The sequence below is a fragment of the Lotus japonicus genome, chromosome 1 (genome assembly GCF_012489685.1).
Source record: "Lotus japonicus ecotype B-129 chromosome 1, LjGifu_v1.2".
Classification (NCBI taxonomy): Eukaryota; Viridiplantae; Streptophyta; class Magnoliopsida; order Fabales; family Fabaceae; genus Lotus; species Lotus japonicus.
The window spans coordinates 35,904,340-35,917,005 of record NC_080041.1 but is presented as its reverse complement, the minus strand read 5'-3'; the positions used below and the strand labels follow the sequence as shown (position 1 = coordinate 35,917,005).

The 12,666-nt window shown below is 37.0% G+C and overlaps 1 protein-coding gene across 1 annotated transcript; it reads left to right on the top strand.

Annotated features, from left to right (window-relative positions):
* The first annotated feature begins 10,750 nt into the window (after window positions 1-10,750).
* LOC130734552 (protein JINGUBANG) lies at window positions 10,751-12,385 on the top strand. Its single transcript, XM_057587018.1, has one exon. The coding sequence runs from the start codon at window positions 10,829-10,831 to the stop codon at window positions 12,023-12,025; it is 1,197 nt and encodes a 398-aa protein (XP_057443001.1). The 5' UTR covers window positions 10,751-10,828; the 3' UTR covers window positions 12,026-12,385.
* Window positions 12,386-12,666: the final 281 nt, after the last annotated feature.

Here is a 12,666-nt window from a genome sequence, read left to right as displayed (position 1 = left end):
AATTTATTTAATGTAGGTAGATTAATAGGCTTTTGATATTGCCAATTTTTATCAGTTTCTAAAGGGCAACTTATGAATTTGTGATTGGAATATGAACAAATGTAATTTTGGCTTTATTGCTATGGAATCGCAGCTTATGGGTTTGTGATTGAAATATGTACAAATGTAACAGCTGACAACTTTAATAATTAGAGCTGCCAAACACTGGGTAAGAAAAAAAGATTTTCTGAATGCATGGATTGTGGTGTCAATTTTTATTTAATCACCATTTCAAAAAAATTTTATTTAATCACAACGACAAATGAAAATGAAGATAAATGTTTATGCATTTCGCATTTGAACATTCATGTTTCTTATAATGTTTCTAAATGATCATATACATTTTTTTTTATGTTTAGTGTAATTGGGTATGGATTATAGAATTGATTATCTGACAAATATATGGGCAAAGGCTCAGTAAAGGCACCTGATTATCTTGGATTATAGAATTGATTATCTTCCAAATATATGGGCAAAGGTTGAGCAAAATATATTTTTTTTTATCATCAGTGTTCTCTCTTTAATGTGATTGTATCAGTTACGTGAAGATAAAAGGCAAAGGGTGAGCAAAAACTTCTTCTCTTATCATCAGTGTTCCCTCCTTAATGTGATAGTACCGGTTACTTTGAGGTAAGTTATGCAGTTTTATAATCTCTAATCCAGTTTTGAAACTCATTGAATTAAATTCATTTTGCTTAAATAACAGAAAAAATAATTAAGATAGAAATAATGTTATTAGTGTTGTGTTTGATACAATACTTTTCACACTTTTAATAGTCTTTGCTAATGTGTTTAATGCAAAAGCTCAAGTGAGCTTTACATATATACTAGATATAAAACCCGTGCGTTGCACGGGTGTTTTTACAATTTTATCAACATAATATAAAATTTATTATAGTTTAAAAAAAATAAACATTTTTTACTTATAAATTATAATAAAATAAAAATAATTGTGTTAAAACATTTTATTATGAGTATTAGAGTTTTCTTTAAATAATTAATACTATTCAAATTTAATAATTAGCATTATAATAATTTTAAAAATTTAAAAATGAATTTATTAAAACATACAATAAATTATAAAGTGCATTTCAAATATTTTAAATCAATTAATAAGTTTTAATATCACCAATAAAATTATATCAACGTTTTCTTATACTTTTTATCAACAATTAATTAACTTTAACTTTTATAATTACAATAAATTATAATTTTAATATTCTAAAATATTATTTAGTAAAATAATTAATTTTTAATTTTAGCCTTTATTATTTTTATCTGTTATACTTCTTTAAGTTTTTTTTTAAAAAACTGAATAACATATTATTAAAAAGCCTCAAAAAACAGGTCAGCAACGAATCACATGTCTGTGTCGCATACAAAACCCCCACCCAATGACCACATAATGACTTTGAGAGAGGGTCTCATTAAAACCTTAGTAGGAAAAAACTCATTGGGAAAAAATCCTAGTAAGGAAAAAGAGTACCCAAATCTCAAAGGGGTCAAAACATCATAGTACTTGGCCAAAAAACCCCATACAAACACCCAAAAGCAAATGAAAATTACACCTATAACCAATGCATTATCCAACTATCTGATAACCTGCACCTCCAAACAAATAACAGAAAAAAAATATATCAAAATTTATAATTGAATAAATTTCTGAAAAAAATACACACACGTCATACTTTTTTGACATCCACGTCATACTTAATAATGTTAATTTTAAAAATGTTTTTATAAATTATTGCGGCATTTTTTAATTTTAATTATAAATAATGTTTCCATATAAAAATATTATTTAATAAAATTTTATTCTAAATATCATCTTGTGTATACTCTATACACTTTTAATGTATATAAAAAGATATTCTAAAAGACTTAAATAATTATAATATATTAATTTTTTATGTATGTAAAATTATTTTATAAAATAACACAAAACAAAATTATAACAATCTATATTAAACAACACATGTAACTATTAAAAAAAATTATAAGTATATCTTTACGAAGAGTATTTAATCATTGACTATTTCTGATATTTCATATATTTATTTTATATAAATTTAATTTTTTTCTCAAGTTGAGGTCAATAATAAATATTTTATCTACATATGTTTAAATTTTTTATCACATTATATTTAGGTTTTACTTAAATGTATAGGAAATTTTGTAATTAATATATAATATATATATAAATAATTATAAAAATGAAGATAAATAAGTTTATAAATATATTATTTAATGTTCGTAGTTGAATAGTTTTTGACATTACAATTTATTCAGTTTTAATTTTATTATTTAATATATTTATTGCAAATGGAATTCTTTATTTTTAATGCATTTTAATGTAGAGGTAGGAATTACTTGATGTATTTAATGGAAAAAACTCAAGTCTCCTTTACATATATATATAGATAGAATATTTTGAATTTTAAAATTATTTTATGTAAATTATTTGCTAATAAATATAATTTTCTTATTTAATTTAATTTTTAATATTTGTGAAATACAAAACTCAAGGAAATTTTAAGTTTATGAATGTTTTTATTTAATGGTAGTAGTTGAATAGTTTTTTACAATATGTATTTTTTTAATTTTAGTTTTATTATTGTTTAATATATTTATTACAAAGCTTTTTATTTTTTTGGTTGCTTTTAATACACACTTGAGTTTTGCTTATGTATTTAATGCAAAAACTCAAGTGTGCTTTACATATATATATAGATATATATATATATAGATAGAGAGAAAAAGAAGAGATAACAAAATAACAAGAACCCTGGTGGAAGCTATACTTTATATACCACCAAGAGGACCAAATCAGCAAAGTGTTAGTATAATCTTGAACCCAAAATTAATACCCCCATACAAACTGTATCAGTAACAAGCCACCAAGCACCAGTATCTTCCACCATCAGAATCAAACATAGCCTTTGGAAGTGAAAGCACAAAGAAATTATACGTGCTTCAATGCTGCCAGCCCATGATGGAGACCAATACAAGTAACCAGGTTATCCATTCCCATGGCAGAGTAGAAAAAAAAACTCATCAAGCTGCCACACAAATAAATAATCAGGCATAGCCCCTCCTATGATAACAATAAGAATGGTGGGGCTAACTCTCCCAGCGGGGTTTTCTTCCATCCACAATACTCGAAACTGAAACCTAACTTTAGGAGAATCAAACATACTTTTTACCGAATGAATGATCATTGTGGTTAAAAGTTGTTATTTAAACATTTAGCTAAAAAATTTAATACTTATAATTAAGATTTGGATAACCTTTTAACTTATACCACTCCCAAACCTAAGTTATAGAATTACCATAAATCTCTCTCATTTATTCATTGTACTACCTCCATTTCTATTAATATGGTAATAGAGAATTTTTTAATTTAGCAAATTAAGATAACATTATTATATTAATTTTCTGAACACTTAGACCTATGTGGTAGGAATAATGTTAGAGTGAATCACCATTTTGGTCCCTGAGATTGTAAGCGTCGGTCATAGTAGTCCTTGGGTTTCATTAATGGTGAAAAAAATCCCTGAGTTTGTCTCCGTCGGTCATAGTAGTCCCTAACCACGTTGGGCCGTTAGTCCCTGGGACGGAAAAGTGACATGTCACTTTAATTGACACCTTGGCTTGCCCCCGTGTCGTGCCACGTGTCATAAGTTACTTTCCCCCAAAAAATCTTTATTTCACAATGATCCCTGATGACGTGGCACCTCCCCATTGGACCAATATGTGGGCAAATTAGTCCCTGCCAACCTATGATCATAATACGTTGTAGAGTAGAGAGAGCGAGTGTCAGACCATCTTCTTCTTCCTTACCCATTGCAGAGAGAAAAGCTTCAACCTTTGAGAGGATTAGGTTGAAAAACACTGGTTCCCGAGCGGCGGTGAAGTTGGGTGTGTTCGTTGTTGTTGTCTGGTGAAGGACGACGACCGACGGTGACGAGTTCCACGGTGTGTCTTCATCGTTCTTCACGACGTAAAGGTATGTTTTTGCTTTAAGTTTCATCGTTATTTTCGTCTTCTATTTCATGGTTTTATTTGTGTTAGTGTTCGAATGGATGTTAGGTTGGTGTTTGTGTAGTGAGATTTTGGGTCTGGTTGTTGGATTTTATTTGGGGTTGGGGTTTATGATGATACATGCTATTATGGGAAAATGAAGAAAAGTTTTATTTTTTCTATTTGTGTTCTAACCCGGCGTGCTTTGTTGAGTTGATTTGTGGTGGTTTTGAACGTTTTGATGTTATGTGAAAAACCCCAAATTTTGTACTGAGAAAACCAAAAAAAATTTCATGATATTATTTCTAATTTTGTGTGTCATGCAATGCAGATGATTAATCGCAGGATGACTCTAATTTTGCACCATGGTGGAAATCTAGTGACAAATGCTGAGCCTGATGGTGTTGGTGTGTTGTATGATGGAGGTGAAATGTGTGTGTGGGAAGACATTGATGTGGATACATTCAATGTATTTACGCTGGAAGCATTAGCCAAAGAACACTACTACCACAGCTTTAGCAAAATATGGTTTCGGAATCATGGAGCTGAAGAAGGGATAATGGATCTCATTAAGGTTGAAGGGGATGATTCTATAAGAGACATGTTCATAGTTGCTAGGAAGAACAACTGGGAGATAGAAGTCTACTTTGAGCATATTATGAATCATGAGGAATTTATTGTGCATGGACCTCCTGATGCAGTGGTGCCTAGTGAAGATGATGATAATGTGGAGATCATACCAAATGCTGAAAATGTTGTAGAACCAGAGGGAAGCAAAGTAGCTGATATTGCAAGCAGAGTTCCTGATCCAGTGGTGGCTAGTGATGATGATGATGATGTGGAGATCATACCAAATGCTGAAAATGATCAAAGCATGCATGTGGACAGTAATGAAGACAATGAGGACAATGTTTAGCTGATGATGAGTGAACAAATGTTGGCTGATATAGATGCATGTGTTGACAGATTTATGGAAAGGGATGATACTGCTAATGGGAAGGGGAAGAAGGGAAGCACAAAGGAGAAAGGGAAGAAGGCAAGCAGAGATGAAAAGGGGAAGAAGCCAAGCAAGGGGAAGAAGCCAGTCACAAAGGAGAAAGACTTGAAGGGGAAGAAACCAATGGTGGGAAAGAAAAGGTGTAATTCAGAGACTGATACCAGTGAAACACAATCCTATTATGGAAGTGGTTCTGAGAGTTCTGATGATGAAGACAGTGCATATGAGCCAACACATGTGGAAGAGCAGGAGTGGTCATGTGAAGAACATAGTGAGAACTACCATAGTGAAGAGCTAAACAGCCCTGTAAGTACTGATGATGAAGGCAACTCAAGAAGAAAGGGAGTTTTCCCTCAATTCAAAGAAGGTTCAGGCTTTGGGCAAGTTCACTTGGAGCTTGGAATGGAATTTGCTGATCTGGGCACATTTAAACAAGCTGTGAGAGACTACACCATACAAGCAGGGAGACAAATGAGGTGGTTGAAAAATGATAGTGTGAGGTGCAGGGCTGGATGCAGGGTGGAAAAGTGTCCTTGGGTGATATTCTGTGCATGGAGCAATGCAACAAAAAGCTTCCAAATTAAAACTTTTGATGACATACACACTTGCTGCAGAGGCTTCAAGAACAAGCAAGCAAATACAAAGTGGGTGGCTGGAAAGCTTGTGGACAGAATTAGAACACAACCAAATCTTACTCACTCTGAGGCATTTGATGTAATGAAGATTGAATATGGAGTTGTTTTGGATGACACCAAAATCTTCAGGGCAATGAAGCAGGCAAGGAAGGCTGTGGAAGGAAGTGAAGCAGAGCAGTATGGCAGGTTATGGGACTACTGCCATGAACTAATGAGGAGCAACCCCGGTTCCACAGGGAAGATGGATTGCATTCCAATCACTGATTCTCCACCCCAATTCCAAAGGATCTACATTTGCCTGGATGCATGTAAGAGGGGCTTCAGAGCAGGATGTAGACCTGTAATTGGGCTTGATGGATGCTTCTTGAAGGGATATTTTGGAGGCCAGCTCCTGTCAGCTGTTGCACAGGATGCAAACAACCAAATTTATGTGGTAGCTTATGCAGTGGTTGATGTTGAGAATAAAGACAACTGGAAGTGGTTCCTTGAGCTTTTGCATGGGGATTTGGGGGATTATAGGCAACATGGCTGGCATTTCATGTCTGATATGCAAAAGGTAAATTTAAGTCAATTATTTTTTCTATTTGCTCGAAAAGATGAGGGACTAATATGCCCTTTATATGACTAGTTTAGGGACTAACATTGAATCTTATATTATTGTTACAGGGCTTGATTCCAGCACTGCAAGAGGTCATGCCTGGTGCTCAACACAGGTACTGTGTAATGCATCTTTGGAGAAATTTTACCAAGCAATGGAAGGATAAGGAGTTAAAAAATGCTGTGTGGGCGTGTTCAAGAGCTACCACTGTTGTGGAATTCAATAAGAAGATGGATAGGGTGAAGAGGAAGAACCTGGCTGCCTGGACTTATCTGAATAAGTGGCCAAAGAATTCATGGACCAAGGCTTATTTCACTGAGTTCACTAAATGTGACAACATCTGCAACAATGCATGTGAAGTGTTCAATGCCAAGATTTTGAGGTATAGAGGGAAGCCAATACTGACACTACTAGAGGAGGTGAGGTGCTATATTATGAGGACTATTGCAAACAACAAGATGAAGCTGAATGGACATTTGGGTACTCTACCACCAATGCAACAAAGGAGGCTTGACATTGAGAAAGAAGAGAGTAGGAAGTGGACTACAACATGGACAACTGATGGTGAAAATATGAGGTAGCTATTTGGGATACTAGAGTTGGTGTGGATTTATTGGCCCAGACATGTACTTGTAGATTCTGGCAATTGAGTGGCATGCCATGTAAGCATGCATGTGCAGCTATTGGTTGGAAGAATATGAGGCCAGAGGACCATTGTCATGCTTGGTTGACAATGGGAGCTTACAGAAGCACCTATGAGTTTGCAATTCAGCCAACAAATGGTCCAAATTACTGGGAAGAAACTCCTTATCTGAGGCCAATCCCACCTAAGCTGAAGAGAAAAGCAGGGAGACCAAAGAAGAATAGGAGAAGAGATAGCACTGAGGCAGCTCCAAGTGGGACAGCACCTAGTGGGGCAACAAGATCTACTCAAGCTGGGAATGCTCAGGCAGGTGGGAGAAGGACTAGGATTAGGAGAGCTCTTGGTGAAACTAGATGTTCAAGGTGTGGGTTATATGGTCATAACACCAGAACTTGTCATCATCAGGGTGTTGCACTGATGCCTAGGAATTGGGTTCCACCACACCCTGAGGAAAATGAAGGCAATGATCAAGGTCACCAAACTGAGATTGACCTCTCACAAACTGCTCCAAATGAAGAACCATTGTCTCAGCCTATAGCACAGGTATAATCATGCATATTATACTCTCACAAACTGCATATTATCATGCATATTATACTCATGCATATTATATCTTGTTTGTAGGCACCTAATTCCCAAGCCCAAGTTCCAAACAATCAAACTAGGCCACCAAGGAAGCCTAGGAAGCCTAGGGCTTCTGTGCATGTGGCTGGGCCTCCTATGCATATGGCTGGGCCTTCTATGCATATGCCTGGGCCTTCTGTGCCTCAGCCTGGGCCTTCTATGCATGTGCCTGGGCCTTCTGTGCCTCAGCCTAGGCCTTCTATGCCTCAGCCTGTGCCTCCTGTGCCTCAGCCTGGGCCTCTTGTTCAGATTGGTGGACCTTTTGTTCAGGCTGGGGTCAGGGCACCTCCAATTAGAGCCTCTGCATTCAGGGCCCCTCGTTTTGCAAACAGGCCATGGTCAGCCCCAGCTCCCCTTGCAGTCCAACCAGGTTTGCAGATCAGGAGTTCACCCACACCTGGACCAGTATCAAATGAGCCCCGTATGCCTACAATGACCTTCATACCAACTCCTAGGACAAGGCCAATGCAAGGTGATCAGAACAAGTGAAGAATTGCAGCATGGAAAGATTTTTTTTGATATCCCTATCCATAGTATGATGGGACTGTAACTTTTCTGGAATAGTGGTGCTTTAAATTGTTGATGGGAACATAAATTATGTCCTTTTATTTATTTGCTATCCAGTAGGTAACTTAATTAGACATATGATGTATTTTGATGAGTATGATATCTTTGATGATCTCAGGGCATTACTTGATTCAGTTTGACATCTATCCATGGTTCCTTCATTGCATATTTTTTGATATCCCTATCCATAGTATGATGGGATTGTAATTTTGAACAGAATGGATGTGCAATCTACAATTTTATGATCATGTGATATCTTTATTATCAATGACAAAACTATGATAGTGCATTACTTAAATTGATTTCTTATTTAGTATTATCATTTGCTTGAATAGACCACAAAACTATGATAGTGCATTACTTAAATTTTCATGTCCATATATTGATTGATTGCATCAGGTCAGCTTACAAACATATTTCAACCAATACAAACATAACCATGTCCCTTATATCCCCCTTATAACAACAAAAGACATGCCAATCACCATAAACATAACCAATACACAAACAAGGCCTCTAAGCATCCTAAGTTCTACATTCTTAAACTTGTTCTGCTCCTCAACCAAGGCAACATTCTTCTCCAGAACCCCCTTTATCGTTCTCAACTCCTCAATCAGACATTCATTTTTCAGCATAACTTCCTTCATCATTGAGAGTTCCTCAAGCATAGCATCATTCTTGACCACAAGCTCCTTCAATAGCATAGAGTCTTCAGCCTTCATACCCAGACCACTGGATTCATCTGTGTCCGCTACATCATCTACCCATCGAAAAAAATTGCAGTTTGACTCATGACCCTGTGACATGTGAACTTCAGAAAAAGAGGGATGAGAACAGAGGATGATGAAAATGAGGAAGAAGACCATACCTTGGGTAGATAGCAACAATAAAAAGCTTTCCCTGGGTTCGCGTCTGTCCTCGACACCCTCACCTTTGCCTCTTCACCGCATTTGCATCGAGGGTTTCCGCCGTTAACAGATGAGCTACCGCCACCATTTCCCTTCGTGCTTGACCTCTGTTGAACGCGGCCTTTGAAACCCCCACCCATTGTCATGTTCGATTCAACAATAAAGAGCACAGGAATTGCAGTTTGGAGAGAAATCGAGAAGGAATTTTGGAGATTCAGAGGAATTGGGGATTTGGATATGGTTCTAGGGTTCACTGATTTGGGAATTTTAAACCCAATTCGAAGGGACTAAAATGATCGATTTAATCTCCTTATAACTTTGTCCTACGTGGTTGAGTCTATGTGTCACTTAACGTTGGTTCCATCCCAGGGACTAACGACCCAACGTGGTTAGGGACTACTATGACCGACGGAGACAAACTCAGGGATTTTTTTCACCATTAATGAAACCCAGGGACTACTATGACCGACGCTTACAATCTCAGGGACCAAAATGGTGATTCACTCAATAATGTTATGTACACACCTCTTTGAGAGGTGGAAAGAGGTGGAAGGAAGAGAGAGAAATGAAGAAAAGAAAAAGTAAGAGAGAGAAAGTATGAGATGTGATAAATGATAAGAGGAGAGAGAAAGAAATAAAAAGAAGTGGAAATAGAGTGTTTAAAAAATGAGGTATGTATATATCATTATTGATGTGGTAGTAATTAACACAAAATCTCAACTATTTGACAGTGAAAAGGTCAAAAAGTAGAATAGAGAATTCAAAAATAAAAATATTGTTTTCTCCTTATGTGAATATATAAATAAACTTTTTATGATTTTAATAATCATAATGTAAGTGCAATAACACAATAACAGTATATAATTTAAAACCTTAAACCGCAACTTAATTAAGAAATTGAAGATATTGCCCAATACCCATCTCAGCACACACCCCTTATTATGGGGATCCAATGAGTTCAAAGCACTCTCACATTTTGTAATGAAATTTTATTTTGAAATAGGCTAAAATGCACTTTTGACCCCTGATGTTTCAAGTTTGTGCAAATTCTGCCCCTACTCTATTTTTGTCGATGTTTCTACCCCTCATGTTTTCAAACAGTGCATCGTCTACCCCTCATGTTTGAAAACATGAGGGGTAGAAACATCGACAAAAATAGATAGGGGCAGAATTTGCACAAACTTGAAACATCAGGGGCCAAAAATGCTTTTTAGCCATTGAAATAATATATACACTTTTTATTTTATATTTTACTTCTACCATGTTTTCTTCTAACCTCTCTTTTCTATTAAATCATTTATCATATGAAAAATAATTCACTTACGCCTTAATTTCATATACCTAGAGTTATAGGAATTGAAAAAAGAGAAGTATAAATATGATAGTTAATACAACGGATCATGTTTTCAACGAATGCATACTTTTTAAATCTGAGTCATTGAATTATGAATGGAGAGAACCTCTAATGCAATGAACAGAAGGACTCGCACTCGCTCTACAGAGAATCCTAATCCAAGTTAATATAAAATAGAGATGAATAGGAAAAATTAGTGTGAATTATCAATAATATATATCAAAACATTGTGTGTGAGATTTTCCTTTCCTTAACCTTGAGGACCAATCTTGTTTCCCTGCCATGTCCCAGCAGACCCCACACACCCAACTCCAATATAACTTGAGCAATATGAGCAGCCTCTGCTCTGCTATATAATGCACCAGTCTCCATATATATAATATTACCTCCTTTCACTTTCTGCTATACCATTTTCACTCACCTTACCATATGAATCATCAATCATGGACTACCATCAAACTTACAGTGCCTCTTCTTCCTCATCTCACTCTAACCACCTTCAACCACGCGTGAATTCACAACGCAGCCTCGCCTCAGTTCCTTCCCTTAACAACAACCACCACCACTCTTCCTCCGCCGTCTACCACCACTGCCTCACCACCCTCAAAGTCCAAGACTCATCCTACCCTTCCTCTCTGACTCTCTCCGGAAAATTTCTCTATACCGGTTCCTCCGACCGAGAAATCAGTTCCTGGAACCGCAGCTTTGAAGATTCAGATTCAAATTCAACCACCAACAAGGTGGTTGCCGGAAAAGGAGCCGTAAAATCCTTAGTGATCCAATCCGACACCCTTTTCAGTGCCCACCAGGACCACAAAATCCGTGTCTGGAAAATCAGCAACAGCCACCAAAAGCACACCCATTTAGCCACTCTCCCCACGCTTGGCGACCGCGCCGCCAAGGTTCTCCACCCCAAGAATCAAGTCCAGATTAGGCGACACAAGAAATGCACGTGGGTCCACCACGTGGACACTGTGTCCGCCCTGACCCTGTCCCAAGACGGAGCCTTGTTGTACTCCGTCTCGTGGGACAGGGCCATCAAAATCTGGCGGACTAGGGACTTCACCTGCCTGGAGTCCCTCACCAACGCGCACGACGACGCCATCAATGCAGTCGCGGTCTCCACCGACGGCCGCGTCTACAGCGGATCAGCCGATAAAACAATCAAAGTGTGGGGGAAACTCCAGGGGGAGAAGAAACATTCATTGTTGGACACCATGGAGAGACACAACTCCGGGGTCAATGCGTTAGCCCTGAGTGGCGATGAGTCGCTGTTGTATTCCGGCGCGTGTGACAGGTCGGTGCTGGTGTGGGAGAAGGAGGGGGAGGATGGTGGGAGAATGGTGGTGGTGGGTGCGTTGAGGGGGCACACTAATTCAATTTTGTGCTTGGCTGTTGTGGCGGTTTTGGATTTGGTTTGTAGCGGCTCTGCTGATAAAACAATTCGGATTTGGAAAGGTATTGGTCACAGGGAATATTCGTGTTTGGCTGTTTTAGAAGGACATGCGGGTTCAATCAAGTGTTTAAGTGCTGTGGTTGATTTTGATGATGCGGCGGATTCTGAAGCGTCTTTTCTTGTTTATAGTGGCAGTTTGGACTGTGACGTTAAAGTTTGGCAGATTTTTGTTCCTGCTAGCTAAATCTGAGGATAGTTCTTCATTTTGTCTAATTTATTGAGCACGGTTTAAAGGGAGATCGATGATGTTGGGCATTTCTTTTTCTTGTCCCTGCCTTCCTTCTTGTCCTGCTACTGATTTTTCGCCTCTTCAAGTTGATTAGAAGTTGAGCTAGCTGCGATGTCTGTACTAGACTACTAGTGCCTAGTGGTGGTGATCTTTGTTGACTGAAAAGTTGTTAGTGTGTGGAAGTAAATATAGCTAAATATTTTTAATAAGAAATTTGATGCCTCTACGTAAGGGTATCTTTTTAAAATGTAAAATATTAGATTAGAGATTATTATAAATTATAAAATATAAAAAGTTTCATGTGGATAACAAAAAGTGGATTTAGACACATATATTGAGAAGATGAAAGTGAGATAAGTGGTAGATGTAATAGGTATTCCGTCACAATTGTAATGATTCCAACATAGCGTTCGACTAGTAATGATCGGACCACCATAGACATCAGAACCACACGAAGAGGAAGTAGAAGAACTCACTCTGATCATAACAACCTGTATGAAGGAAGACGAAACATGATAAATGAAAAGGAGCATTAAAGCAGATTGGGACATATCCCAACGACTCCCAAAAGCTGGCAACAACTTGAAATAAAACAT